Here is a 14242-nt window from a genome sequence, read left to right on the forward strand (position 1 = left end):
ACCTTAACCAGAGCCGAAAAGTAGACATTCCACACTGCAACACATTCACCTATTCATATTGCCGCGAATCTTTGCAGTGTTTGTTCCTTCTTCAAATCTGCCGCCACGCCACTTTATCGCTTTGTTTGTGACTCAAGACGCGACTAGATTTATCTCGACTGATCGCAGCCAGGCAGAGCTGAATCTACGTTGTTCCGGAATATTCTAGTAACTTTTCACGCTTTATCTCGAAGGTTCGCTATCAGCTTTAAATTGAGCACGGCCGACGGCGGAGGGCAGTCTGTTCGACGAAAGCCGAGCACCCTTGTTGCTACGCCGCCGCCGAGTGATTCAGTCCGATGCGGGCGCAAGTCAGCCCAAATAAAGCGTTTTGTTTAGACACCATTATCGCAGCCTTTCTGCTGTCCGGAGTGCAGTCACCACTTCGTGACATCTGGTGGAGGTGCGGGGTTGCCTTCCATGTTCCAGACGCCCCCTTCAAGTCGTGACGCCAGCCCTTTCCACTTCGCACCTGAGGACGAGCCAGCAGCTCAGCCAGCCAGCCGACGTCTCCAGGGAGAGGAGCCTGAGTTCGGGACCCTGCCGGACCGCACAAGACGGCGAAAAGACGCCGCTACAAGCACCACTACTTCGCCAAAGATGTCGACCCCGATCATACTGCAGCAACCGCGGGTGCCGCCAACTTTCAATTGATCCCTAGGCGAAGACCCCGAAGAATGGATATCAGCGCGTGGCATCATTCAACAATTGGGATGATGCGGCGAAACTCCGGCACGTCTTTTTCGCACTGGAGGGCTCAGCACGCACGTGGTATGAAAACCACGAGTCTTACCTAACGACATGGGAGCTATTCGAGAAGGAACTCTTGAAGGTATTCACCAGTGTCGTGAGGAAAGAAAGAGCTGAACGACTTCTTGAGTCCAGGATTCAGTTTCCGAACGAGCCCGTCCGTGATTACGTGGAAGAAATGAAGCGCCTATTTCGCCGCTTCGCCCTACGTCCTTTCCGACATGAACCACTTGTTCCCGAACGCCGCCTCCCTGCCCCCGCCCGTCCAGCCTATGAGCGGCGCTGAAGCCCCAAGAAATGCGACGCCTGGAGGCCTTCCGACAACCGGGCGTTGTGCTTCCATTGCGGTGAGGCCGGCCATATTCTTCGTCACTGCCCGTACCGACGTATCGGTCTTCGAGGATTTGCCGTTGACTCCCCACGACCACGCTTCCGCCAACGTCCGCAGGAAATCGACGAGTACCTGCGTCGAGAGGAGTACACGCCGAACCGCCTTTCGCGCTCACCATCGCCGTCAACCTCGCGCTTCGCGTCGCCACGCCGCAGCTACGCAGCCGCGGTACGAGGAAGGTCTCCCAGCCCCCGTAGCGGAAACTAAAGACAGCAACCTCTGGAGGTGAGGTTGCTCACGAGCGAAACGCCGAAGATCCTCCACCGGCCACGCCCCATGAAGACGCTGCACCGCCGCCGCACAAAATTACAACCCCGACCACGACGCAACCTGCACTCAAAACAACGCCGCCACAGAGAAAAGCTTCGACAACACGCCCCACCCGCGATTCGCATACGCGACGAAGCCGTGACCCGGCGCCGAGGCCGAATTGCAATGCAAGAGCCAGGACATCCGACTTAGAAGTGACTATCGACGGCCGGAAATTTACCGCTCTTGTCCACACAGGAGCCGATTACTCGGTGATGAATGGAACATTCGTTGCGCAGCTGAGGAAAGTCATGACCGCTTGGGACGGCCCACAAATTCGCACCGGAAAGGGCCACCTCATTATGCCATCTGGGCGATGCAAAGCGCTAGTTACTGTCAAAAAACATACCTATCCTGCGTCCTTTGTTGTGCTACCGCAATGCTCCGGCAAAGTGATCTTGGGCATAGGTTTCCTTAATGAGCATCAGGCGATCATTGACCTGCGATCCAAGCTGGTCACGCTTTTGACGGACGAGGCCATCCCTTCGATGAAAACTCTGTAAAATCACGTTGCCCTGAGTGTCCTGGAGGAAGAAGTGAGCGCCCCACCCCGTTGAAGCCTTATCGTCACCGTAGGCGCCACGAAAGCCATTAACGTTGAAGCAATCATCGAGGGGAACATGCAGTTGTTTCTAGACTGAGGAATCAGAATCGCAAGAGGCATCGCACATTTCCGCAATGGCCAGGCCGAAGTACTGCTAACTTCAGCGAAGAATGCCGGCACATTAACAGAGGAACGACGATTGCTTTCTTGGACGAAATATCCGACGTACGAGACTCCTTCACCCTCTCCGACCCCTCCGCAGAAGATTCGCCTAACCAAGAGAACTCACCCACTTTCGACATCAACCCAGCCCTGCCCCGGAACACACAAGACCAGATCCGCAATCTGCTTCGAAGCTAGAGCGAGTGTTTTTCGTCATCGCCGAAGGTCTGAAAAACGCCGATTTCCAAGTAACGCATTATAACCGACCACACGCCCGACCTCTCCGTCAAAGCCCCTACCGTGTGTCGCCGCGAGAACGACAAGTCATCCCGGATCAAGTGCAAGAAATGCTTCGTGACGACGTCATCCAGCTATCAAACAGCCCATGGGCGGCACCGGTTGTTCCAGTGAGAAAGAAAGACGACGCACTTCGACTCTGCGTGGATTACCGTCGCCTGAACAACGTAACAAATAAGGTCGTCTACCCCCTCCCCCGCATCGACAACACACTGGACCGGCTCTGCAACGCCAAGTATTTTTCATCGATGGATCTCAAGAGCGGCTACTGGCAAATTGAGATCAATGAAGGAGATCGCGACACGACGGCATTCATCACTCCGGAAGGGCTCTTCGAGTTCAAGGTGATGTGATTTGGTCTCTGTTCCGCACCAGCGACGTTTCAGCGAGTAATTGATACAGTACTGCCAGGCCTGAAGTGGCAAATTTTTCTGGTATATTCAGATGACATCGTTGTCTTCGCCTCGAACTTCGAAGAGCACCTCAAAAGACTTCGAACAGTACTAGACGCCATCAAGTCGTCTGGCCTAACCTTGAAAGCAGAGAAGTGCCACTTCGCCTATGAAGAGCTGCTGTTTCCAGGCCACATCGTTAGGCAAGGAAGGAGTACGCCCTGACCCGCAGAAAACAGCTGCTATTGAACCGTTTCCACCGACGGCCGATAAGAAAGCAGTGTGCAGATTCCTCGGTCTGTGCGCATATTACCGACGATTTGTGAAAAACGTCTCGCAAATCGCCAAGCCCCTGACAAAACTGACGAAGGCAGACGTGCCATTTAAATGGGAAGCCCCGCAAGCAGAAGCCTTCAAAGAAGTTCAGCGCCGTTTACAGTCCCCACCGATCATCGCGCATTTTGATGAAAACGCCGATACTGATGTTAATACCGACGCAAGCAGCGTGCGCCTAGGCGCCGTCCTCGTTCAAAGAAGCGATGGGCTGGAGAAAGTCATCGCATACGCTAGCCGTTCCCTTTCCAAGGTCGAGGCTAACTATTCGACGAGTGAGAAGGCGTGTCTTGCCATTATCTAGGCTAAGTCGAAATTCCGCCCCTACCTGTACGGACGACCGTTCAAGGTAGTCAGCGATCACCATCCGCTGTGTTGGCTTACCGGTTTGAAGGACCCCTCTGGCCGCCTCGCTCGATGAAGTCTGCGCCTCCGGGAGTTTGACGTCACCGTCGTTTACAAGTCCGGATGCAAACATTCTGCCGCCGATTGCCTCTCACGAGCCACTGTAGATGCGCCGCCGCCGGACGACGATAAGGACGCCTTCCTGGTACCCATCAGCTCCAGCTCTTTCGCCCAGCAGCAGCGCTCGGACCCCGGCCTAAAACTCTTCATCGAGTACATGGAAAGCAAATTTTTTTCACTCCCCTCCCGCCTCATTTAAGCGAGGACTTTCTTCCTTCTGTGTACAGAAAGACGTCCTCATGAAGAAGAACTTCGCAGCGAACAAAACAGCCTACCTCCTTGTTGTACCTGCTTTTCTCCGCTAAGAAGTTCTACAGGCTTCAGACGACGAGCCGACAGCTGGACATCTCGGGTTTACTCGCACCCTCCGCCGCATTCAAGACAAGTATTACTGGCCCCGACTGTCTGCCGATGTCGCACATTATGTGAAAACCTGTCGAGATTGTCAGCTACGAAAGACCCCTCCCACCCGACCAGCAGGATTTCCGAACCTCATTGAACACCCCTCAAGGCCCTTTCAGCAGATCGGTATGGACTTGCTTGGTCTTTCCCAAGGTCAACGTCTGGAAATAAGTGGATCATCATAGCGACCGACTACCTGACCCGCTACGCCGAGTCAAAAGTCCTACCGAACGGAACAGCAGCAGAAGTGGCCAATTTTTTTGTGGAGTGCATTCTTCTGCGACACGGCGCTCCAGATGTGCTCATCATGCACAGAGGAACAGCGTTCGTGGCAGAACTGACGCAAGCCATTTCTCGCTACAGCCAGAGAAGCACGGGAGGACAGCTGCATGCCATCTGCAGACAAACGGACTCGCGGAGCGCCTGAACAAAAGCATCGCTGACATGCTCGCCATGTATGTCGATGCCGAACACAATACCTGGGACGCCATCCTGCCTTACTTCGCCTTCGCCTACAACACCGCAGCGCAGGAGACCACCCAGATGACGCCTCTTAGGCTCGTACATGGCTGGGAGGCCACTACCACGCGAGACGCCATGCTGCGCAATGTTACCGAAGAAGAGAACATCGACATCGCCGCCTACCTTCAACGCGCAGAAGAAGCTCGAAGGCTTGCCCGATTACGGATCAAAGACCAGCAGCGGACCGACGCCAAACGCTACAACCTACGAAGACGCAACGCGGAATGCAAGCCAGGAGACTAAGTCTGGGTTTGGACGCCCATTCGCCGCCGCGGATGAGTGAAAAGCTTTTGCGCCGCTATTTCGGCCCGTACGAAGTTCTTCGTCAGCTAGGTGAACTGGATTATGAAGTCATCCCTGACGCAATACTGCATCCCAGTGACACCGCGTAGGACCAGAAGTTATCCTTGTCGTCTGTCTGAAGCCCTATTATGCGTGCTAAATGACACTACATAACCACACTCTGTTTATTTTCGCGCGACCCGTTTTATTTGTTGCTAGTCGCATTATTTGTTTTAATTCATCGGGTCGATGCTTCTTTGAGGGGAATAAGGCCACTGAATCTTTTCAGTGTTTGTTCTTTCTTCGAATTTGCCGCCACGACACTTTATCGCTCTGTTTTGCGATTCAAGACGCGACTAAATTTATCTCGATTGATCGGAGCCAGGCAGAGCTGATTCTACGTTGTTCCGGAATGTTCTAGTAACTTTGCACGCTTTATCTCGAAAGTTCGCTATCAGCTTTAAATTGAGCACGGCCGACAGCGGCGGATATTGTGTTCGACGACCGCCGAGCACGCTTGTTGCTACGCCGCCGCCGAGTGATTCAGTCCATTGTGAGCGCAAGTCAGCCCAAATAAGTAGTTTTGTTTAGACACCATTTTCGCAGCCTTTCTGCTCTCCGGTGTGCAGTCACCACTTCGTGACAATATTCACTATTTCCCCTCACCAGCAAAAAAATGCAATACTTACCTGCATTACTTACTAGCATAACTAGCACAGACAACTTTAAAACGGCTGTTGAAGGTTTTATTTAATAAGTTATTGTAACGATCGACACCTTATGCATAATTACTGTGTTCGTTGCGCATTCTATTTTTGTATTCCTATTTCTACTTACGCTACTTTGTTGCATTTCCGGGACCATTATTATTTGTTAGATTATTTTTCGTAATTGCATCTTCATCTTTTCTTCTATTGTTTTCGTTATTTGCGTTCTGTATTTTGTAGTATTAAACTTTTTATGATTTGCCTTTTTGTTTTGTGTAATTTTGTTTTTGGCCCATTCCCTCTATAATCTACTACGTACCCTGAGGTTAGAAAAACAAATAAATCGTTATTAGCCCAAACCTAACGACAGTGGGGGCGTGGCAATGTTTGAGCCAATGATGAGAAGATGCAAAAAACTTAGATTTAATGTAATTGGAATAAATTTGTTCTTTTTTCTCAGCCCTGGCGTACGACGGCCCAGTATAACGCGCAAACAGCTTTGAGGACTTTACGACTCGGCACAGCACGACCTGCGGTTGAACTTCAGTCCCTTACAGGATTGGCGCCCAGTGCGCCAGTAGGTATACGCCGTTACCCTAGGTTTCTCGCCAGAGGATTATATCTCGCTAAGGTATTTCACGCGCTTCCACCTGCCATGAGACTGCTACATGATTAACCAAGAATGCGGGCGAGAAGCAGCACTAGGTTTCCCTGCTGCTCGCAACTAGCCTCTCTCGTTCGACTTCAATCTTGGGCCGTATTTTATGGCGATTCTATTTGTCTATTTTCGCCCCTCTGTCATGGCATAGTAGCTAGTAGGCAATGCCTGTCTGTAACTCTGGTATCAAAAGTCAGGCAGGCCGATAGCATAGAAGAGAAAGAACGTTTTCAAAACAACTGTAATGAAGCGTATGGTCTGTGAAGGTCTATGAAGGCTATACACGAGTGTTATATATAGGTATATATATTCGGGTTACCTTCGCAATATATAGCCAATGAATGCAAATCACTGAACAGCCACGCCGGGGTGCGATATATCTTAGCGGACATCAAGAAGAGGAAACTAACGGGGCATGATACCTAATGCGGCAAACAGATAACCGACGGTGTCGTAAGGTAACAGATTGGATTTCCAGAGAAGTTACGCGTAACTGGAAACGCCCGAGAATGAGGTGGGTAGAGGAGGTAGAGAATTTCGCGGGTGTGTGGTGGTAGGGTCAGACGCAGGACAAGTGTAATCGGAAGTCAGCGGGAGCTGTCCATGTCCACGGAGAAGCCCATGTCCAGCAGTGGACATAAGTGGGCTGATGGTTATGGTTACACTTAGGATGTCCTCTTCCAAACGATTCGAAACTTTCGGTCTTTCCACGTAGTAACTGAAGGTCATAGCCGTCGGAATAAGGTAGTCTACGGCTGCGGGCCGCAGAGCAGTCCAGCAAACGCCCCTTGCACCGCTGAGCATTTGGTATGCCACCGCGCAGTCTCGACGCTCGACGATAACGAGCGGCCTCTCGTGGCAGTCTACGCTCGCGCAGTAGCGCCAAAAAAAAAAAAAAAACAGAAGAGCGCGCTCCCATCATTAGCGCTTGGCATCGCGTGCACGCGTGATTTTTTCGTAAGCACACGATTCCGCCGCTACATTTGCAGATTGGCGGTACAGACTTGGACGACTTCCTCTTTCACCGTCGTTAACATCCAGGGTGCAAGAAGGAAACTGCAGCGCGTGGAAGAAAAAAAATAGCGGCCAGTTTTGCTTGTAGCTGCCGTGCAGCTCACGCTTGCCCTCATGGCGGGTCAGATTGAATAGATCCTGCAAATATTCGCCGAATGTGCCGTCAACAGTTGCGTGGTCGAAGTCGGTGTAAACAGCACCAAGGCTTAACGTTCACAGCCGAAGCAAACACGACCTCCGCCCATGAGTATCAAGTGGCAAGGACGGACTTTATTCCAATTTCTCTGCTTTGTTCTTTGTTTAAAAAGGGGGGCCAAATGTGCATCTGTAGCCCTGTAGCTTTTTTTTACGTTGTTTAGTGCCTTAGGGCACAAGGAAGTTGTTAGGTAAAATAAATTGGGGAGGGGGGGCGTTAAATGAATGGCCGATCTAATGAAGGCAAGGAGGGAGCGGTGATCTGGTGCCTACGTCCAAGCAATATATGTATGAGGACGGGTTGTTCTGTGGGAGACCCGCTGCTGCCGGGTGCCTCTTTCTCGTTGGCGTTCTCGTTGGAGGGCACAAAGTGGGCATTGAGTGGCTAACTTACTGCTGTACCGAAGAGTACATTAGCAGACAGTAGTACAGGATGCCCCACAGAAGTTGAACTTCGTGCGTCGTTTTTTTCGTTCCTACTTCAAGAACAAACGTCCAGTTCTAGATCCTGCAATTCCTCCTGACTCCTACCACTCTCGTCGAGGAATGTCTGGTCTAGGGCTTGAATGTGAAGCCTACATGAAACAAGAGAACTCACTTTTCAACTTTTGTGTGAGGATTGTCCAGCGCAGGAATTTTGTTTGTTTAATCTTGCAGTCGTGGTCTCAAATCTACTGCATTGTCCACTCCGCTCACAAGAAGTACACTTTTTTTATTTACCTTTGCAATGACAACTTTGCACTTGCTTTCTCGCTTTTGGAACTTGCCGTTTTCCGCTTGCACTTTCATACGTATCGAATTCTCCTTCGACATCTTAGTGTGATTCGCAAAATTCTTGCTTCATTTCTGGAACGAAGATTGACTCTACAGGTCTACTATAGGCCTGAGCTGGAGTCGAGCGCAGGGCTTTGCTCCAGCTTATATGATTTGTACGTTCAATGAGAACCGCGCCTAGAGCTTGAGAGAAAAAGACATTTTCTAACGAATGCATCAAAGTGGAAACGGGATTTTTGATGGAATACATTTAAGGGTTCTTAAAGAGTTAGCCATAAAGTTCTAATATCGGGGCTACCTTAGAAACGTCCTCTTCATTTTTATACATTTGTTCTGAGTACTAGCTCATCAATTCATTTTGAACTGTATTTTTTTTTCGTTAGTATGTCCGCGATAACGTTGTGAGTTGGCGTGATGATGCGCAGCATCGCTGGCAGCAGCTTCGCTAAGTAACAGTGTATTAATATTCACTGAGTCACCAATGTGTCTAACATCAACCGGTGCCTAAATATAAACTTTCTTTTAAGATAAAGGCCCATTAGGCCAAGCACACTCATTCTTCGACACCGTCTGTTTTAAAGAGGATCAGCCCTAACCCGAAAGACACGGGTTAAATCCCGGCCATGGCGGTCGCATTTTCGATGGAGGTGAAGTACTAAACCACATAAATCAAACTAAACCTAAAGAGGATCAACGAGCTGCCGCTTGTCGAAAATTTCTCGCTGTCGTCACTGGAAGCAAGTTTGACTATGATTCCCGGCCTTTAAGGCGTGACTCTGCCACCATAGCGTTAATTTGTTTTGCATGGCAAATTACAATTGTTCGTAGTACTTTGAGTTGAACCCTTTTTTATTGCAACGATTGCTGCGTCAGGTCTTTTCAACCAATGACCGAATTCGCTGCAAACTCGCTGCCAAAGGGGAAGAAAATTTGAACACCATGATTGGCTATTGCGCGGGGTGATGTACACCAAGAGCCGTGAGCTCTGTTTTGAACACATCGCCAATATCTGGTTCGGCCAGATGAAAATGTTATAGGATTGGCAAGACACTACGAGCTGTGTATATAAAGCGTCGTAGGCACCCAGGAATGTTCGCGAGATTATGTGTAAGCAGCCAGTTTTCATCATAAATAGGCATCAGTTTCATACAGAGAAGGTGGAAGAGTTTTTTTTTTTACTTTGCATAAAAAAAGAAGGAAAAGAGAAGTTTGGACCAGTAGACGAAGGAGGGCAAAAGCTGTAAGGATAGGAAGGCATATCACTATGCTGTTATGTGCAGGGAAATATTATCGGCCTGCGAAAGCAATGGCAATGACTTGCAGGTAGTCGCACGCACAACTTCATGCGAAGTTGCGAGGCCGCTAATGGTATCTCCGAACTGTTCAAAGGCTTGTCTGGTGGTATAAGTTTCACCATTGTATTGCCGGTGGATAACAGAATCCAGTTTTTAGACGTGATCCTTCTTTTTAGGGACGACCATGTTTGCTGGTCCTACAACGTAAGGTCTAGAGAGAGCCTGCTACCTTTTGACAGCGCGCACTCAAGGCTAGTAAAAAGAATGATAGTAACAAGCGCACTTCAGGCTGCGTTAGCCAATAGCTGTGTTCATATGGCAAACTCAAGCTTTGAGAACCAGGTACAGCGCCTCTACTCTTCTGGGTACTCGCCTTCATTAGTAGCTAATTTATGCGAGGCCATGCTTAAAAAGTTTAAGGAGGGGAGCAAGGCTAAGAAGCAGCGAGAGAAGAAACGTGTTGCAGTCATGCCTTACTTCCACAAGATGTCCCACAACGTAAGAACGATAGCAGGGCGGTACAACGTCCAGGTCGTCTTTTCCGCACCACCGTGCAAGCTTTCTAAGATATGTGTTTTAAACAGGGCAAGACAGGTGGCCTGCACTACGACCACGGAGTATGGTACACACACTGCCAGAATGGCGTTGTCTATGAGATACCCCTAACGTGCGAAAGTGTCTACATAAGCCAGACGGGAAGATGCTTTAATATCACGGCACTTCCTCAACGTAGATAGAGGGTCTGGAGGTAATCTCGCAGACCACTGCAACCAGCCTCGCCACAATTGTAAACCTATATTAGAGAATACAAGGTTTCTAGCAACGTCAAAAAACAAAACAGAAAGGGAGGTCATTGAGGCCTGCTTTATTGCTAAGGCAGGGACATTTGCGTAAGCACGCCCTCAATTTCACTGCACGAAAAAAGAAATGCACTCCCTTGACCATGCCTATGATTTCCTGTTTTTGCAAGTTCGCCTTCCACTTTCCGTCTCCTCATGAATTTTTTATGTTAGCTGGTGCGCATACTTCTTTTTTTAGCGAAATTTATTGCCCCGGGGCATCAGTGATGGGTGAAGGTGTGATGAATGATATAGTAGAGATTAAATGAATTTGAAAAGATTAGTTGATTTGATGAAGTCCAGTAGAGAACGATGGTACGGTCCCTGCGTCCAAGCTATGTATGAAGAAGGGTTGCTTGGTGAAAGACCTGCTACCATCAGGTGCCGGATCCTTGTAGGCTTGAGAGCTGGGCAGTCCCACAGTAAGTGATTAATGTCGGCCTCAATGTCCTCGTGTTTACATATCGGACACCCTGGCCGAGGAAACAATTCTCGGTACTGAGTGATGGCTGGTGTGAGGGAAACCCCGACACGGATCCTCCTAAGCGCAACCTCCTCTGCACGGGTAAGACCGCGGGGGAGGGTTACCGCACACGGAGGGATGAGAGCGCGTGTGCGGCGCCGGAGGAGTTCCTTTCTTGATGAAAGGAGGGTAAAATTGTCCAAATGAAGGAGCCGAGGCGGTGATGAGTTTGGATTCGCAAGGCGGGTCGCTAAATCTGCCTGGCTTTGATAGGTCAGCAGATCCCGTGGGACCCACTCAATACGTACTGGCTGGGGGATGCGTGCCGTCTAAATTGTGTTTTAAAAGTGACTGTTAGTTTTCTGTCAGTGTTTGCTTCTTTGAATTCCTAGCATTGACAAATTTTTTGCTCTTTTTTAGATTGTATTCGTTTGTTTTTAGCCTTTTGGTGGCATCCGTTGTTTTTAGCCTTTTGGTGGCATCCGTAGGATTGTAAGACGTTTTATCTGATTTTAGTTTACTGACTACTTTTGCTTCGCTTGCTTGGGCCCTTTAAGGCTCGCTCGTTGTTGCGGTTTAAGTGTTCTTGACACCGCCCCTTAGCCACGATTGTTTGCACGCGTTTTTGTTTTCCCTGGCTTTTTTTACTGGTTATAGTCCTTATTTGATGTGATCATTTCATAAAATTTTCCGCCCCCTTTATTCGTATTTGGTTTTTTCCTTCCGGTTCATGCATGTGTCGGCCGCCCTTAGATGACTGTGCTTTAGGTTGTAATCATTGGCCCCCTGACTGTCACGTGGTTTTTTGGCATATATTGTGCAGGGTTTTCCTCGAAAATCAACAGTTGTTAGTCAGCGCCGGTCCGGTCGTCAGTGTTTTTTTCTTTTCTTGTCTTCGTCTGATTCGGCACTAGATTTTTAATACAGGCGAAGGTGCTCAACTGCAATCAGCTTTAGCCTCCGCACAAAGTGACAAAGTATGCTAAATTCTTAACCATTCTTATCACTCCCAGGGAACATTCACCTCTACTCGTGTTGCTGAGCTTGTAGAATTGTAATTTTATACTTCTGCACAATTTCTAAAAGCTTAGTGTTTTGTTCTCAGCTTGGAAATATAGATTATTGAGCCTTAATCATTCCTACCGCACTTTTACTTTCCTGCTTTGTTTATTTTGTTCGAAAATTTATGTTCCTTTCACTGCTTTTTGTAAATTATGTACCGCAATTCTTAAGTTTAGGCTTTTTTATTTTTTTCGTATTGCGTTCACTCTTCCTCTTTCAATACCCTTCATTTAAGTAAATATTTTTTTTCTGTTGTGCTAGTTGCTGTTGTATTCTTGGTTCCGTCTTTGTGCGCTACGAGCACCAACAATCCTTGAATGAAGTGATCCTGTGAAAGTTGCCCCACTCTGGAATGCTTGCATATCAGATATATTTCCTTCGCTTCCGCTCTTCTTGTTTGTTGATGCTCTGACATATTCCAATATTTGTATCTTTTTCCCTTTTGCATTTATTGTTCTTTTGGTGTTGTAGTAGCAGGCTTCTGTGTCTCTTTTTTTTGCTGACGGAACTGATTTTTACTTATTAGATTGTTATTTATGCCAATGTTATACGTTTGAAGCCCCTTTGCTGCTCTGATTTATGCATTCCGCTGGGAGCCATTTGGAGAAGCGACCCTTTTCCGTTCCTGCCTCTGACAGCAGGGACTGGCCGGTGCAGAACACGCAGAAAATTCGCCGCCTTTCTTTTCACCATTTCGACATTCTTCCTGCCCGGCAGTTTTGTTTAGAAGCGAGCTTTTTAATTTATTGTCTCAGCTTTCCAATGGAGAATGAAGGGCATTTATACTGCGTCTTTCAACTTGTGTACAGGTACGAGCTATATGAAAGGGGCTGTTATTTTGTATTGAAGAATAGAAATTGTTTTTATTTGTTCACTGAACTTGGCAATGTTTTTAAGTGACCATGTGTCGCGAAGAATACTCAAAAAGCAAGAAAAACATTCCTCTCGTTTTCCATTTGGCCGTAATCATACTGCTTGGGCAAGGGCATTTTTCCGAGTCCACAGTAGTAGTTTTCGCCGGAACGTCTTATCTACACAAAAGTACTTTCCTGCCAATCTCATTCAATTCCACATCACTTGTGCTGCTCCTTTATTTATTTTTTAGAAGCTATCCAGAGTAACGTCGCAAGACATAATACAGGGCGATAAAACGCCGTCCGACGTTGCGGCTAGCTCATTTTGAAGTGCCACTAACGTTGTAATTTATGCCTGTCTCTATGAAGGACCCGCCGAGGGAACAGTATGTCTACTTGCTGTGGTGCCATGCGTCAGCATTTGTCCCAGCGATGTACCTCAGGAATATTTATCCTAAATTTCTAGGCGGTTATTTGCATGTTAGGCGGAAAACTGAAGAGGAGCTTAAAGGCTGAATTCATTAAAATAAACATGATAAATATATGTAATGATGTCACAATCTGTGTACTTATAATCGCAAAGTAGCAGACACTGATAATGAGATCACCATTATTACTGCGATTCCGATAACTATCCATTTCTACTGTAGAGATTTCGTGCTAGAACACTTCGATTGAAACTGCTATGCGTCACCTTAAGAGGAGGAGTAGTTTCCCTGTTTCCTCTGCGCGTCGCCTACAACATCAGCTTTAAATGACAGAGCGCCGAGTCATAATCAGAGAAATATTGTTTGCCGCTATATCGCTCTATTACGTGCAGGCTGGAAAGATGCGAGGCAAGTTATTTGACGTCGTTCATTCTGAAATAACGACGTATAGTAAGGAATTTTGACTGCACTTGTTCTGTGCGATCGTTTTTGGACGAAAAGCTGCCGTGTGGTTCAATCATGGTAACAATACAGGTACCCAAAGTTACAAGCACCGAGCCCTTATGTGGCGCAGGCGGTGGCTGCATTTCGTCTGCCGAGCATGTCGTGACGATACTGTGCGCGATGCTGTGCATGACCACCGGCGGCAGGCCTGGTCGGCAGCGTGGGCAACGGCATCGTGCTGGCCATGTACGCGTGCGTGTCCTCCGTGCTGGACCCCACCAGCCTGCTGCTCATCAGCCTGGCGGCTTCTGACTTCGGCATCCTCGTCGGCTGCCCCTTCTCTGCGGCGGCGAGCTTCTCCGGAAGGTAACGCCCCCATCGCCCGCTCTGCATGCGCGATTCTGCTTGCACACAGCTGCAGCGAGCTGACACGTGGCACGGAAACCCGTGGCCATCGATACTTGCAGCACCGTCTGGCCCACTTGAGTCACGGGCGATATTACACGCAAGCCCAGCGCGAGCCCGGCAGCAGTGATAAGCCGCGATCCCGTCCACATTTCAGAGACCCTCTACGTATTTATGACCCTTTCTACCCCTGTGCATATTTTTCCTTTCAAAACT

At 48.6% G+C, this 14242-nt stretch overlaps 1 protein-coding gene across 3 annotated transcripts in view; it reads left to right on the forward strand.

The window, feature by feature from the left end:
* The window catches only part of LOC144115664 (visual pigment-like receptor peropsin), a 396267-nt gene that overhangs the window by 191802 nt on the left and 190223 nt on the right, over positions 1 to 14242 (forward strand). For all 3 annotated transcript variants that reach the window (XM_077650120.1, XM_077650119.1, XM_077650121.1), the window contains one exon: positions 13828 to 13987. In XM_077650120.1, coding sequence (XP_077506246.1) covers positions 13866 to 13987 — 122 coding nt within the window. In that variant the 5' untranslated portion in view covers positions 13828 to 13865. The remainder of the gene's footprint in view (positions 1 to 13827; positions 13988 to 14242) is intronic.

The sequence above is a fragment of the Amblyomma americanum genome, chromosome 1, assembly GCF_052857255.1.
Source record: "Amblyomma americanum isolate KBUSLIRL-KWMA chromosome 1, ASM5285725v1, whole genome shotgun sequence".
Classification (NCBI taxonomy): domain Eukaryota; kingdom Metazoa; phylum Arthropoda; class Arachnida; order Ixodida; family Ixodidae; genus Amblyomma; species Amblyomma americanum.